This window comes from Salmo salar, chromosome 02, assembly GCF_965601325.2.
Source record: "Salmo salar chromosome 02, fSalSal1, whole genome shotgun sequence".
Taxonomy (NCBI): Eukaryota; Metazoa; Chordata; class Actinopteri; order Salmoniformes; family Salmonidae; genus Salmo; species Salmo salar.
The window spans coordinates 7,010,299-7,027,306 of NC_138292.1; the positions used below are offsets into that span (position 1 = coordinate 7,010,299).

Sequence of the window (17,008 nt, forward strand, 5' to 3'; positions counted from 1 at the left end):
CAACACAGGCAGTAGGGTAGACAGGACAGGACAGGGGTTATGAGGTTTGTTGTCAGCAGCAACACAGGCAGTAGGGTAGACAGGACAGGACAGGGGTTATGAGGTGTGTTGTCAACAGCAACACAGGCAGTAGGGTAGACAGGACGGGTTATGAGGTCAGGGTTTAGGGACACTGGGGCTGTGTCCCAAATGGCTCCCTATTTCCCACATTGTGCACTACTTTTGACGTCAACAGTAGTGCACTATAAAGGAAATAGGGAGCCATTTAGGAGACAACCTATGACCTTTCAGTGACCAGGGCACTAGCAGGCGTCCTCAGTCTTCCTGCTGGACATGACAACGGTCTGATCTACGGTGCTGTTAGATACATTCTCCATGGACACATCGGTGTGCTCCCGGGCAGGCTGGTTGTCGTTGGTGTGAGAGCGGCTCCTGCTGCTGTCGCAGGAGGCGATGCTGGAGCCTGAGGCGGTGCGGGACCTCACCAGTCTGGTCATGCTGGCTGAGGACACTAAGGGAAGGAAGGAGAGACAGTTAGCATAGAATAACTAACATCACATAGCATAACTAGCATAGCATACATCTTTTTTTAATGTTTAGGGGGTAGATCAGCTTTAATACTGCAGATAGATTGTCACTTCCACCCTATTCCCTATATAGAACATTGCTTTTGACCAGAGCCCGGGGGCTCTATTCTATCCGTATCACGGAAATTCCGTGTTACAGCATGATTGAAATTTAAAGGCAATGTTTCCACATTAGCGGAGATGGCATTCATGGTAAATGCTACACACAGTACGTCGCCTCAACTGGAAATTACCTTTACATTTCTAACGCGCATCTGTAACGCTTCAGCGACACAGTTTGAATAGAGCCCCTGGTCTTAGTGGAGGGGACAACAATGATCAACAGTGTCATAGAAAGTGAATAGTCTGGGTACACCAGGAGGCTGGTTGCTACATTTTAGTTCTTGTTCTTCAGTTCTCTCTCAGTGCATGCTGACAACAGCTTCTGTGGAGTGGAAACATTGTGTGTTTGGGTGCAGGGTTAGTGGAAACATTGTGTGTTTGGGTGCAGGGTTAGTGGAAACATTGTGTGTTTGGGTGCAGGGTTAGTGGAAACATTGTGTGTTTGGGTGCAGGGATAGTGTGGAAACATTGTGTGTTTGGGTGCAGGGATAGTGGAAATGTGTGTTTGGGTGCAGGGATAGTGTGGAAACATTGTGTGTTTGGGTGCAGGGTTAGTGGAAACATTGTGTGTTTGGGTGCAGGGTTAGTGGAAACATTGTGTGTTTGGGTGCAGAGTTAGTGGAAACATTGTGTGTTTGGGTGCAGAGCTAGTGGAAACATTGTGTGTTTGGGTGCAGGGTTAGTGGAAACATTGTGTGTTTGGGTGCAGGGATAGTGTGGAAACATTGTGTGTTTGGGTGCAGGGTTAGTGGAAACATTGTGTGTTTGGGTGCAGGGTTAGTGGAAACATTGTGTGTTTGGGTGCAGAGTTAGTGGAAACATTGTGTGTTTGGGTGCAGAGCTAGTGGAAACATTGTGTGTTTGGGTGCAGGGTTAGTGGAAATGTGTGTTTGGGTGCAGGGATAGTGTGGACACATTGTGTGTTTGGGTGCAGGGATAGTGTGGACACATTGTGTGTTTGGGTGCAGGGTTAGTGGAAACATTGTGTGTTTGGGTGCAGGGTTAGTGGAAACATTGTGTGTTTGGGTGCAGGGATAATGTGGGAACATTGTGTGTTTGGGTGCAGGGATAATGTGGGTGCAGGGTTAGTGGAAACATTGTGTGTTTGGGTGCAGGGATAATGTGGAAACATTGTGTGTTTGGGTGCAGGGATAATGTGGAAACATTGTGTCCAATTAGATCCATTATCCTAAGCTGATACTTACTGTAACCCATGAGACTTACTGTAACCCATGAGACTTACTGTAACCCATGAGACTTACTGTAACCCATGCCCTGGATGAAGTACTTGAAGGCCTCTGTCAGTTTGCCAGGCTGGCTCACCTGGGGAAGTCCTCCACAGTCAGCCATCTGATTGGACAGAGACAAAAGATCATTGGCCGAAAAACCGTCATTTGAACTTAACCCTTTCTCACTATCAATCACATGTATTGTTCTTGGATGGTCAATGACATTGTAGTTCCGGATCTTTACTTACAAAGTACTTTTGAGAGTAATATTAAGTGTTACTTCTGTCTGAGCCACACATTAAACTCACCTTGAGCAGTGTGGTCTGTGTTGGGTTAAGCTTTGCGTTGCTCTCGACCACAGCCTCGACTGCAGGGGAGCTGTCTCCCACCACCAACAGAGCAGGGCACCTGCAGGAGTCAGCAGGTTAATTAGCTACTTAACTAATAATGTTCATAGTCAACATCATAACTAATACTGATGCTCAATACCATAACTAATACTGATGGTCAATACCATAACTAATACAGATGGTCAATACCATAACTAATACTGATGGTCAATACCATAACTAATACTGATGGTCAATACCATAACTAATACTGACGGTCAATATCATAACTAATACTGATGGTCAATATCATAACTAATACTGACGGTCAATATCATAACTAATACTCGTAGTCAATATCATAACTAAAACCCATAGTCAATACCATAACTAATACTGATGGTCAATACCATAACTAATACTGATGGTCAATACCATAACTAATACTGATGCTCAATACCATAACTAATACTGATGGTCAATACCATAACTAATACTGATGGTCAATACCATAACTAATACTGATGGTCAATACCATAACTAATACTGATGGTCAATACCATAACTAATACTGATGGTCAATACCATAACTAATACTGATGGTCAATATCATAACTAATACTCAGTCAATACCATAACTAATACTGATGGCCAATACCATAACTAATACTGATGGTCAATACCATAACTAATACTGATGGTCAATACCATAACTAATACTGATGGTCAATATCATAACTAATACTGATGGTCAATACCATAACTAATACTCGTAGTCAATATCATAACTAATACTGATGGTCAATACCATAACTAATACTGATGGTCAATACCATAACTAATACTGATGGTCAATACTATAACTAATACTGATGGTCAATACCATAACTAATACTGATGGTCAATACCATAACTAATACTGACGGTCAATACCATAACTAATACTGATGGTTAATATCATAACTAATACTGATGGCCAATATCATAACTAATACTGATGGTCAATACCATAACTAATACTGACGGTCAATACCATAACTAATACTGACGGTCAATACCATAACTAATACTGATGCTCAATACCATAACTAATACTGATGGTCAATACCATAACTAATACTGATGGTCAATACCATAACTAATACTCAGTCAATACCATAACTAATACTGATGGTCAATACCATAACTAATACTGATGGTCAATATCATAACTAATACTGATGGTCAATATCATAACTAATACTGATGGTCAATAGCATAACTAATAGTGATGGTCAATACCATAACTAATACAGATGGTCAATACCATAACTAATACTGATGGTCAATACCATAACTAATACTGATGGTCAATACCATAACTAATACTGATGGTCAATACCATAACTAATACTGATGGTCAATACCATAACTAAAACTGATGGTCAATATCATAACTAATACTGATGGTCAATACCATAACTAATACTCGTAGTCAATACCATAACTAATACTGATGGTCAATACCATAACTAATACTGATGGTCAATACCATAACTAATACTGATGGTCAATATCATAACTAATACTCGTAGTCAATACCATAACTAATACTGATGGTCAATACCATAACTAATACTCAGTCAATATCATAACTAAAACCCATAGTCAATATCATAACTAATATTCAGTCAATATCATAACTAATACTCAGTCAATATCATAACTAATACTCTGTCACTTTTGTTGTATAAAGGAGCGGACCAAAGTGCAGCGTGTGTATCGTTCCACATCTTTATTTATCTGTGAAACTATGCAATACATACAATAAACTAATAAACAAAAACAACAAACCGTGACGAAGACGTGCAACATACACTAATTCAAAATAATCTCCCACAAAACCTAGTGGGAAAAACAACAACTTAAATATGATCTCCAATTAGAGACAATGATAACCAGCTGCCTCTAATTGGGAATCATACAAAACCCCAACATAGAAAAAATTAACTAGAACCAACATAGAAATAAATAAACTAGACAAAACCCCCTGTCACGCCCTGACCTACTCTACCATAGAAAATAAAAGCTTTCTATGGTCAGGACGTGACATACTCGTAGTCAACATCATAACTAATACTCGTAGTCAATATCATAAATAAAACTCATAGTCAATATCATAAATAATACTCAGTCAATATAATAACTAATACTCGTAGTCAATATCATAACTAATACTCATAGTCAATATCATAACTAATACTCGTAGTCAATATCATAACTAATACTCGTAGTCAATATCATAACTAAAACTCATAGTCAATATCATAACTAATACTCGTAGTCAATATCATAACTAATACTCGTAGTCAATATCATAACTAAAACTCATAGTCAATATCATAACTAATACTCGTAGTCAATATCATAACTAAAACTCATAGTCAATATCATAACTAATACTCGTAGTCAATATCATAACTAATACTCGTAGTCAATACCATAAATAATACTCGTAGTCAATATCATAACTAAAACTCATAGGCAATATCATAACTAATACTCAGTCAATAGGCATAACTAATACTCAGTCAATATCATAACTAAAACTCATAGTCAATATCATAACTAATACTCGTAGTCAATATCATAACTAAAACTCATAGTCAATATCATAACTAATACTCGTAGTCAATATCATAACTAAAACTCATAGTCAATATCATAACGAAAACTCATAGTCAATATCATAACTAATACTCGTAGTCAATATCATAACTAATACTCGTAGTCAATATCATAACTAAAACTCATAGTCAATATCATAACTAATACTCGTAGTCAATATTATAACTAATACTCGTAGTCAATACCATAAATAATACTCGTAGTCAATATCATAACTAAAACTCATAGTCAATATCATAACTAATACTCGTAGTCAATATTATAACTAATACTCGTAGTCAATACCATAACTAATACTGATGGTCAATACCATAACTAATACTGATGGTCAATACCATAACTAATACTGATGGTCAATACCATAACTAATACTGATGGTCAATATCATAACTAATACTCAGTCAATACCATAACTAATACTGATGGCCAATACCATAACTAATACTGATGGTCAATACCATAACTAATACTGATGGTCAATACCATAACTAATACTGATGGTCAATATCATAACTAATACTGATGGTCAATACCATAACTAATACTCGTAGTCAATATCATAACTAATACTGATGGTCAATACCATAACTAATACTGATGGTCAATACCATAACTAATACTGATGGTCAATACTATAACTAATACTGATGGTCAATACCATAACTAATACTGATGGTCAATACCATAACTAATACTGATGGTCAATACCATAACTAATACTGACGGTCAATACCATAACTAATACTGATGGTTAATATCATAACTAATACTGATGGCCAATATCATAACTAATACTGATGGTCAATACCATAACTAATACTGACGGTCAATACCATAACTAATACTGACGGTCAATACCATAACTAATACTGATGCTCAATACCATAACTAATACTGATGGTCAATACCATAACTAATACTGATGGTCAATACCATAACTAATACTCAGTCAATACCATAACTAATACTGATGGTCAATACCATAACTAATACTGATGGTCAATATCATAACTAATACTGATGGTCAATATCATAACTAATACTGATGGTCAATAGCATAACTAATAGTGATGGTCAATACCATAACTAATACAGATGGTCAATACCATAACTAATACTGATGGTCAATACCATAACTAATACTGATGGTCAATACCATAACTAATACTGATGGTCAATACCATAACTAATACTGATGGTCAATACCATAACTAAAACTGATGGTCAATATCATAACTAATACTGATGGTCAATACCATAACTAATACTCGTAGTCAATACCATAACTAATACTGATGGTCAATACCATAACTAATACTGATGGTCAATACCATAACTAATACTGATGGTCAATATCATAACTAATACTCGTAGTCAATACCATAACTAATACTGATGGTCAATACCATAACTAATACTCAGTCAATATCATAACTAAAACCCATAGTCAATATCATAACTAATATTCAGTCAATATCATAACTAATACTCAGTCAATATCATAACTAATACTCTGTCACTTTTGTTGTATAAAGGAGCGGACCAAAGTGCAGCGTGTGTATCGTTCCACATCTTTATTTATCTGTGAAACTATGCAATACATACAATAAACTAATAAACAAAAACAACAAACCGTGACGAAGACGTGCAACATACACTAATTCAAAATAATCTCCCACAAAACCTAGTGGGAAAAACAACAACTTAAATATGATCTCCAATTAGAGACAATGATAACCAGCTGCCTCTAATTGGGAATCATACAAAACCCCAACATAGAAAAAATTAACTAGAACCAACATAGAAATAAATAAACTAGACAAAACCCCCTGTCACGCCCTGACCTACTCTACCATAGAAAATAAAAGCTTTCTATGGTCAGGACGTGACATACTCGTAGTCAACATCATAACTAATACTCGTAGTCAATATCATAAATAAAACTCATAGTCAATATCATAAATAATACTCAGTCAATATAATAACTAATACTCGTAGTCAATATCATAACTAATACTCATAGTCAATATCATAACTAATACTCGTAGTCAATATCATAACTAATACTCGTAGTCAATATCATAACTAAAACTCATAGTCAATATCATAACTAATACTCGTAGTCAATATCATAACTAATACTCGTAGTCAATATCATAACTAAAACTCATAGTCAATATCATAACTAATACTCGTAGTCAATATCATAACTAAAACTCATAGTCAATATCATAACTAATACTCGTAGTCAATATCATAACTAATACTCGTAGTCAATACCATAAATAATACTCGTAGTCAATATCATAACTAAAACTCATAGGCAATATCATAACTAATACTCAGTCAATAGGCATAACTAATACTCAGTCAATATCATAACTAAAACTCATAGTCAATATCATAACTAATACTCGTAGTCAATATCATAACTAAAACTCATAGTCAATATCATAACTAATACTCGTAGTCAATATCATAACTAAAACTCATAGTCAATATCATAACGAAAACTCATAGTCAATATCATAACTAATACTCGTAGTCAATATCATAACTAATACTCGTAGTCAATATCATAACTAAAACTCATAGTCAATATCATAACTAATACTCGTAGTCAATATTATAACTAATACTCGTAGTCAATACCATAAATAATACTCGTAGTCAATATCATAACTAAAACTCATAGGCAATATCATAAATAATACTCAGTCAATAGCATAACTAATACTCATAGTCAATATCATAACTAATACTCGTAGTCAATATCATAACTAATACTCGTAGTCAATATCATAACTAAAACTCATAGTCGATATCATAACTAATACTCGTAGTCAATATCATAACTAAAACTCATAGTCAATATCATAACTAATACTCGTAGTCAATATCATAACTAATACTCGTAGTCAATATCATAACTAATACTCGTAGTCAATATCATAACTAAAACTCATAGTCAATATCATAACTAATACTCGTAGTCAATATCATAACTAATACTCGTAGTCAATATCATAACTAATACTCAGTCAATATCATAACTAAAACTCATAGTCAATATCATAACTAATACTCGTAGTCAATATCATAACTAAAACTCATAGTCAATATCATAACTAATACTCGTAGTCAATATCATAACTAAAACTCATAGTCAATATCATAACTAAAACTCGTAGTCAATATCATAACTAATACTCGTAGTCAATATCATAACTAATACTCGTAGTCAATATCATAACTAATACTCGAAGTCAATATCATAACTAAAACTCATAGTCAATATCATAACTAAAACTCGTAGTCAATATCATAACTAATACTCGTAGTCAATATTATAACTAATACTCGTAGTCAATATCATAACTGAAAGGATCATGAGTAGCTAGGGCCCTGAGTTTCCCTAGTCAAGTCATGTGGCCAGGTAAGAGTCCGGGTCCTGATGCTGAGTCGGTCCGTGTGACGTACTTCAGAGTTCTGGCGTTAATGTTTCCCCTTGGGACAGGCCTCTCGATCTCCAGGCCCCTGCGGCTCTGGTAGGACTTGAAGAACTGGGCCAGGTTGGACTGGTTGACATCATTGGTGATGTGGTTGCGGTATGTGGCGATCAGATCAGGGTTGTTCTGGATCTCCTCCTATTGCGCAAAGAACAAATCTCAATGGTAACGCTTTCTATGATGTACATACTTATAATGCATTATAACATAGTTAAGGTGTTAGTGCTACTATAGTTCCTGTTTCTATCTAACCCTTACCTTTCCAAACATGTGGTTTAGAACATGATCAGGCAGTGCTTGGATCCAGCCAGTCATCTGAACAGAGAGAGAGTTGGGAGTTTACAGTGGTGTGTGCAGGCTCCTCCAAGCCAGGCTCTGAGCAAACACAAAGGACATTAAAGCATATTTCTACATAATCCCCTAAGAATTTAACTCTATCAGAGTAAATCAGCATGTCACCATGAGCTTAGCCTGAAAGACGCACAATGTGGATTGTTATGTTGGAGGGTCTTAATAATAATAAAAACCAAATACAGATCTTGCATATTCTTTTATTTACATTTTCAAAAGCACTTAACCTTGTTAGTTATGTTAGTTATGCTATGTTATGTTAATTATGCTATGGTATGCTTTGCTCTGTTAGTTATGCTGTGCTATGTTATGTTAGTTATGCTATGCTATGTTACGCTAGTTATGCTATGCTCTGTTATGTTAGTCATGCTATGCTATGTTAATTATGTTATGTTATGCTATGTTATGTTAGTTATGCTATGCTATGTTAATTATGCTATGTTATGTTAGTTATGCTATGCTATGTTAGTTATGATATGCTATGTTAATTATGTTATGTTATGCTATGTTATGTTAGTCATGCTATGTTATGTTAGTCATGCTATGCTATGTTAGTTATGCTATGCTATGCTACCTTGTGTGTAAGTGAATCTATCACGCTCTCGGCACGTGCATTGATGTTGATGAGAACAAGTCCCTCAACCTTATCTGGATGGTTCAGCTGTAGACAGGAAGAATAAAGAAATGAAGAACATAGCACAACCCATTTGGGACATATTTAGGATTCAGAGAGCAGGAAACAACCACAACATTAACTTTGTTGTGATATCTACTATAAGCTTCATTGTTTCAGTGGTTAGTCTAACTTGAGGATAACCATCACACAGGCTATTCAGTGTCTGTACAGTACAGAACAGTGTAGATGTGTACAAACAAAATAACATTCCAAAAGACACTTTAATAATGCCACTTTAATCATGTTTACATATCTTGCATTACTCATCTCATATGTATATACTGTATTTTATACCATCTATTGCATCTTGCCTATGCGCTCTGTCATTGCTCATCCATATATTTATATGTACTGTATATATTCTTATTCCATTCCTTTACATAGATTTGTGTGTATTAGGTAGTTGTTGTGGAATTGTCAGATTACATGTTAGATATTGCTGCACGGTCTGAACTAGAAGCACAAGCATTTCGCTACGCTCGCAATAACATCTGCTAACCATGTGTATGTGACCAATAACATCTGCTAACCATGTGTATGTGACCAATAAAATTTCATTTGATTTGCTTGGCAATAAAAATGATCAAGATTGTGTTGTCAGTATCAACACTGTGGTATGTTGAAGGACTTTTACTGGGTTTAAATCCTAGTTAAATTATGGCTGTTCAATTTAACAAAAACAGAAGAGTTCAACAACAACATAAAATCCACTCACAGCAAATTTAGCGAGGACGTAGGCACCAGCACCGCTGCCCAGTCCAATGATACTCTTAAACCTGAACGGAAACAAGAAGAGGTTTGATGGGAGTTTGAAGCTTCTAATAGGAAGAGGATGTAAACCTCTATGTGAATGTAATTTCATTTATATTTAGTTATCCACATAATAAATGTGTTTTTGATCCCGTAGGGTAACACTTGAAAGCATTTATTAAAACAGGTGTTTCTCAATTGTAAAACAAATCAATCATAAGGGAAATCTTGCCAAGTTAAATAAAGGTTAAATATACACTACCGTTTAACAGTTTGGGGTCACTAAGAAATGTCCTTGTTTTTGAAAGAAAAGCACATTTGTTGTCCATTAAAATAACATCAAATTGATCAGAAATACAGTGTAGACATTGTTAATGTTGTAAATGACTATTGTAGCTGGAAACAGCAGATTTTTTATGGAATATCTATATAGGCGTACAGAGGCCCATTATCAGCAACCATCACTCCTGTGTTCCAATGGCACGTTATGTTAGCTAATCCAAGTTTATCATTTTAAAAGGCTAATTGATCATTAGAAAACCCTTTTGCAATTATGTTAGCACAGCTGAAAATTGTTCTGATTAAAGAAGCTGGCCTTCTTTACACTAGTTGAGTATCTTGAGCATCAGCATTTGTGGGTTCAGGCTCAAAATGGCCAGAATCAAAGACCTTTCATCTGAAACTCATCGGTCTATTCTTGTTCTGAGAAATGAAGGCTATTCCATACGAAAAAATGCCAAGAAACTGAAGATCTCGTACTCCTCCCTTCACAGAACAGCGAAACTGGCTCTAACCAGAATAGATAGAGCTGGCCTTCTAGGCAGAGTTCCTCTGTCCAGTGTCTGTGTTATTTTGCCCATCTTAATATTTTGTTTTTATTGGCCAGTCTGAGATATGGCTTTTTCCTTTGCAACGCTGCCAGGAAGGCCAGCATCCTGGAGTTGCCTCTTCACTGTTGACGTTGAGACGGGTGTTTTGAGGGTACTATTTAATGAAGCTGCCAGTTGAGGACGTGTGAGGCGTCTGTTTCTCAAACTAGACACTCTAATGTAGTTGTCCTCTTGCTCAGTTGTGTACAGGGGCCTCCCACTCCTCTTTATTTTCTGGTTAGAGCCAGTTTGCTCTGTTCTGTGAAGGGAGTAGTACACAGCGTTATACGAGATCTTCAGTTTCTTGGCAATTTCTGGCATGGAATAGCCTTCATTTCTCAGAACAAGAATAGACAGATGAGTTTCAGAAGAAAGGTCTTTGTTTCTGGCCATTTTGAGCCTGTAATCGAACCCACAAATGTTGATGCTCCAGATACTCTTTTGAACGGTAGTGTATATATTAAATAATATTTATATTGATTTTGGACTGCACTGTTGCGGGAGCTTGTCAGTACACATTTAGCTGCACCGTTTATACCTGCTGTAAACTGTGTATATGACGAATAAACGTTGATTTGTGATTTACCGAAAGTGCTTGAGGACCTGAGGGAGAGTCTCAGAGAGCTGGTCCATAGAGGGGTAGGTGTACCTGCAGCGCAAGACCAGAACACAAGTTACCTCAAGTGCTCCTCATCATCACTAACATGATACAAGTCATGGATGTGTCCTAAATGGCACCCTATTCCCTTTATAGTGCACTACTTGTAGGTAGTGCACAATATAGGGAATAGGGTGCCATTTGGGTGCCGCATAATGTTATTGTGTCAAACTAGTCTCTCAAACATGTTGTTGTTGTTGACATGTTTCAAATAAATGTATCATCCATTTGTTATTATCTGTTGGTGCCTTTTCACTGTAAAAAATTATGATAATTTTTTAATGCTAATTGGCGATATGATTTTTCGCTGGATTTTGATCCCGCTAAGACTAGATCCCAGCCTCCACTAACAACAGATGGGACTAGATCCCAGTGTTCACTAACAACAGATGGGACTAGATCCCAGTGTTCACTAACAACAGATGGGACTAGATCCTAGTGTCCACTAACAACAGATGGGACTAGATCCCAGTGTTCACTAACACTAACAACAGATGGGACTAGATCCCAGTCTCCACTAACAACAAATGGGACAAGATCCCAGTGTTCACTAACAACAGATGGGACTAAATCCCAGTGTCCACTAACAGATGGGACTAGATCCCAGTGTCCACTAAGACTAACAACAGGTGGGACTAGATCCCAGTGTTCACTAACAACAGATGGGACTAGATCCCAGTGTCCACTAACAACAGATGGGACTAAATCCCAGTGTCCACTAACAACAGATGGGACTAGATCCCAGTCTCCACTAACAACAGATGGGACTAGATCCCAGTCTCCACTAAGGCTAACAACAGATGGGTCTAAATCCCAGTGTTCACTAAGACTAACAACAGATGGGATCTGTGCCATGTGAAATCATTGGATCTGACTAATTTGTTTCTATTCATTTTCATGGTACACTGAGGACGGCAACCACCAGAGAATCTTCAACTCAATAACCCCCCTGCAAAGCACAAATTCATGCTGCTAATTGAGGTTGGCACTGGTCACTCACTCAGTGGAGAGAGTGGAGGCACCCTCATGCTGCCCAGGGGCATCAACGTGGCACACGGCAAAGTGCCTCATGATCTCCTGCATGTCCTCGTGGCTGAACAGGGGGTTGAAGCACGACTTGTCTAGACACACAGGAGAATATAAGACAAGTTCAGCCAAGTGCTCCTAAATGTTTTTTATTTTTTATTGTGCATTGTTGCTTTTGAAATTGACATTGAATTGAATAGAACAACCATATGGGACTGTACACAGATCATGACATGCAAGCCTGAATTAACATATTAAAAACAAGTAATTTGCTTAAAGTTCTGTTTGTCATCAAAGCGCTGTGCACTCACTGGTTTAGATGCATATCAATATGGAATGGAACTTAGCTCTTAGCCAGATGTGCACAATAACAATAAACTAAACTTAAGATCAACTGGATAGCCCAGACAGGGCTCTCTCACAACAACAACAAAACATACAGTTCAGTCCAATATCATGGAAGGTCATGATGACGGGGCGGCTGCCCTTGGGAACCCCCTTCATGGTGCAGTGGACCTGTCCAAACTGAGTCTCCACGTCATCCTCCTGCCATGACAAAACAACTTTGGTTACACAAACCCCACAACTATAACTGTTCCCAACCCTTTTCGGTTACTGTACCACCAACTGAATTTTGCTTTGCCCGGATTACCTCGTGCATTTTACCAGTAAGCTTTTCAAGTAACCCCTGTGGATAGGCCAAGTACGGACAGCTCATAATAATGGCTGACCCTGCGCAAATGGAATGGCATCGAACCATGTGTTTGATGTATTTGATACCATTCCACTGATTCCGCTCCAGTCATTACCACGACCCCGTTCTCCCCAATTAAGGTGCCACCAACCAATGTGGTCCCATTGTAGAAAAGGCTGTCATTTTTCTCACACTCTTTAGTTAACAGGCTAAGCCATAGAGATGTGTAGAGGTCTCTACGTATTAGTGTTCAATGGCGCTGCCCATGTTATTCAGGATTTTGGGCATTAGAGATCTCTATACATCTCTATGCTCTGTGTACACCTGCAACCCATTTCATTTGTTAAATAGCGGAGTTCCTTTGTCTTTTAGTTCAGAGCCAAATAACCCGTGCAGTTGTGAAGAACTCTCCTGTGTTTATCCTTTTATTTCTGTTATCTGTGCCTCACAGTATCCAACCACACAAACAAGTCAGTAATGGAAACTGAATGGATTATGATTTAAAGAAGAACAAATAAACGGGAGCATAGACTCTCTAAAACGCAACCTCAAGTCTCTCTCCTTATCCTCTAACCAGGACACCTGCTCCTATGTCAGCTCCTACCTCACCCAGTACATTTAGAATACTGGGGCGGCAGGTAGCCTAGTGGTTAGTGTGTTGGACTTGTAACTAAAAGGTTGCTAGATCGAATCCCTGAGCTGACAAGGGAAAAATCTGTTGTTCTACCCCTGAACTAGGCCGTCATTGAAAATAAGAATTTGTTTTTAACTGACTTGCCTAGTAAAATAAAAATATTTAACCTACCCTAACACCCATGAACAAGTTGTTCCTACCAAAACCACACTGCTCTGCACAGGGTTTTCTCTTCATCAATTAGTCCTTCTTTACATTCTGTGTAGTTACATACTGTACATAACTGGTACATTGTTACAGAGCACCAACCTACTTGCAGCTGTTACTTACCATGATGTAAATCCATATGTTTTAGGTGTTGATACGTACCCTAAAGCCAACCATAAGTCTAGTAACTGCCCCTGTCAGCCCCTGAAGGACAAGACAAAATCAATCTCATTAACCACAGACTACCCATAAATCAACTTGTTGGAGTGAGGTGTTAAAGTCTGTTTTATCAAAATGGGCATCAACAGAAAAAGATAGAGAGTCTATCCTTAATGATAACCTAGAGAGTACAACTTTTGACCAGAGCATTATTGGCCCTGGTCAAAAGTCATGCACTAGAAAGGGAATAGGGTAACATATGAGATCTTTGTATAATCTGCAACAGTACGGTTTTAAGAAACTTCAGTCTTCGTCCCAAATGGCACCCTATATAATTGTTCTGAATGTTTTATTCCTGCCTATGTATTTTGAATGACCTGTGCACCATTCATCTAAACTGATATCCAGAACTTTCCAGGTGTATAAAAAACTAAACGACTCACAGGAAGTAGGTTAACGTTGACCTGCGCCTCATTTTCCTCCAGGTCAACCTCATCCAGCTCCACCAAAGAGGGGATCTGCTGAGAAGCCTGTTGATGTTGATGAGCACCCTGTTGAAAAAAAAAAACGTTGCACAAAATACTCATAGTTACTTCCCAACTGGCACCCTATTCCCTATATAGTGCACTACTTTTGACCAGGGCCAAATGGTCTCTGGTCAAAAGTTGTGCACTTCATTGGTAATAGGGTGCAGTTTGGGAAGAAGCCTAAGGAAACCATTAACCAACATATAAAATAAACATCAATTTAACATTTTAAATTGATAGCAAAGGATTTGTTATACAGTGGGGATTTAGGTATTAAATTGGCTGCATTATTCTGTAACGCTGCTGTAGGCTTATTTGCCCATGTCAACCAACGGAAGCATCAAGCAGCATCTGTTCAAGTGGCATTTGCCATAACACCCATTTGCCATGATGTTGCGGACCATATGTGTCAGTGTATCAGTGAACAGATTACAGCAAATGTGTTTATTTACACTGGGTTTATTTTATGAATTAGCTAAAAGGGTAGCCTACTACACATCCTGATGTTTGTCAGCCATTGCGCACGTGTGAGCGCGCAAAAGTTTCCGGCGCATGAGCGACTTTCGGCTTGTGACGGGCATTCAGAGTCTTTTCAGTGAGCTGGCTCATTTGTCTCCGTTCACGTAAAAGAACCGGTTCATTTGTCTCTCAAACAGCTATTCGTTCAAAATTCTTCAAAATCGACCTAGAACCATGAAAAAGGTGCGAATATCCAATGTAAAGCACAAAAGGTAGGTTACCATTATGTCAGATCAAGTACATTTTTACCTGGCCAAATTATTAGATGGCCTGCAAAGAAATGACCAGATTGACACGCTCTCCCGACTATTTATAGTTTTTTTGCAGTGAAGATTCACTGTCTTTAGGAAAACATTTTTAGCTCAATAAGCAGTATGCAAATCAGGGAGCCAAAATAAGGACCCATCATCACTACTACCTGCCAGTATCTCATCATCTCATCATCATCATCATATACATACGCATACCCGTTCTTTATACCTCAGTGACACATACCCACCTTCCTAGACATGACGCTCGGTCGATGGTACGGATGTGTTGGTTGAAAATCGAAAAGGCACCAAGATTCTTAACTTCCTCAATTGTTTCCTTGGCAACTCTGACAGAGACACATAGCCTAATAAACATTCATTCAGACGTCACAAAGAGTTTGGAATATCTGGTTGTCATAATGGTCATCATAGTCTGCCAGTTCAAATGAAAGGCAAATCCCTTTGACCAAGCCTCATCATGATGACCTAGTGTTTTTTAATCATATGACTGGTTTCTAATTTGGATAGTATAGCCTGCCCTATAGTGTATTTTACATCAAATATGTGGTGCTCAATGCAAACAACTCAAAATATAGGTGCATAGCCTACAGTAGGCTATATAATGTTCAGATTAATACAACTATAGGCGGGTTATGAAAGAAATGGTAAGCCTATGTATGCTAAGCCTCTCCATGGGTATCACTCTAACCCAGATTTACAGGTTGAAACAACATGTGAGAGGGTTACATCACAACAATCACAATCTACTCCTCACCGTTTTAATCATTCACATGTCATAAACTGCTCACAACAAACTGTTCATGTCCTGGGGCAGCGAGACAAATGGCACCCTATTCTCTACATAGTGATGGGCCCTGATCAAAAGTCCAAGCACTATCAAGGGAACACACAACAGGGTTCTTCGGCTGTCTCTGTGGAAAGGGTCCTACAATCCATGGAACCCAAAAGAGTTTTACCTGGAACCGAACAGGTTCTACCTGGAACCAAAAAGGGGTCTTCAAAGGGTTCTATGGGGACAGCCGAAGAACCCTTTCAGGTTCTAGATAGTTCCTTTTTTTCTAAGAGTGTAGGGCGCCATTTGGGACACAGCCGTATACCCTGCTGGTTCAGTGATCAGGGGGTGTGTGTCGCTGCCTATGGGACACAGCCGTATACCCTGCTGGTTCAGTAATCAGGGGGTGTGTGTCGCTGCCTATGGGACACAGCCGTATACCCTGCTGGTTCAGTAATCAGGGGGTGTGTG

At 38.0% G+C, this 17,008-nt stretch overlaps 1 protein-coding gene across 1 annotated transcript; it reads right to left on the bottom strand.

The window, feature by feature from the left end:
• Window positions 1-263: 263 nt before the first annotated feature.
• On the bottom strand, window positions 264-16,102 carry LOC106606139 (protein NDRG1). The gene is made up of 13 exons (XM_082959379.1): window positions 15,993-16,102; window positions 14,891-14,998; window positions 14,451-14,492; window positions 13,194-13,299; window positions 12,728-12,848; window positions 11,656-11,718; window positions 10,166-10,226; window positions 9,349-9,435; window positions 8,682-8,738; window positions 8,395-8,561; window positions 2,227-2,326; window positions 1,952-2,039; window positions 264-511 (listed from the first exon to the last, which is right to left on the bottom strand). The coding sequence occupies exons 1-13, from the start codon at window positions 16,002-16,004 to the stop codon at window positions 303-305; spliced, it is 1,221 nt and encodes a 406-aa protein (XP_082815505.1). The 5' UTR covers window positions 16,005-16,102; the 3' UTR covers window positions 264-302.
• Between the last annotated feature and the right edge of the window lie 906 nt (window positions 16,103-17,008).

Coding starts and splice junctions, on each gene's coding strand:
- LOC106606139 (XM_082959379.1), bottom strand. Junction 9,436..10,165: donor ACGTCCTCGCTAAATTTGCT/GTGAGTGGATTT, acceptor TCCTGTCTACAG/CTGAACCATCCAGATAAGGT. Junction 2,327..8,394: donor ATTAACGCCAGAACTCTGAA/GTACGTCACACG, acceptor TGACTCCTGCAG/GTGCCCTGCTCTGTTGGTGG.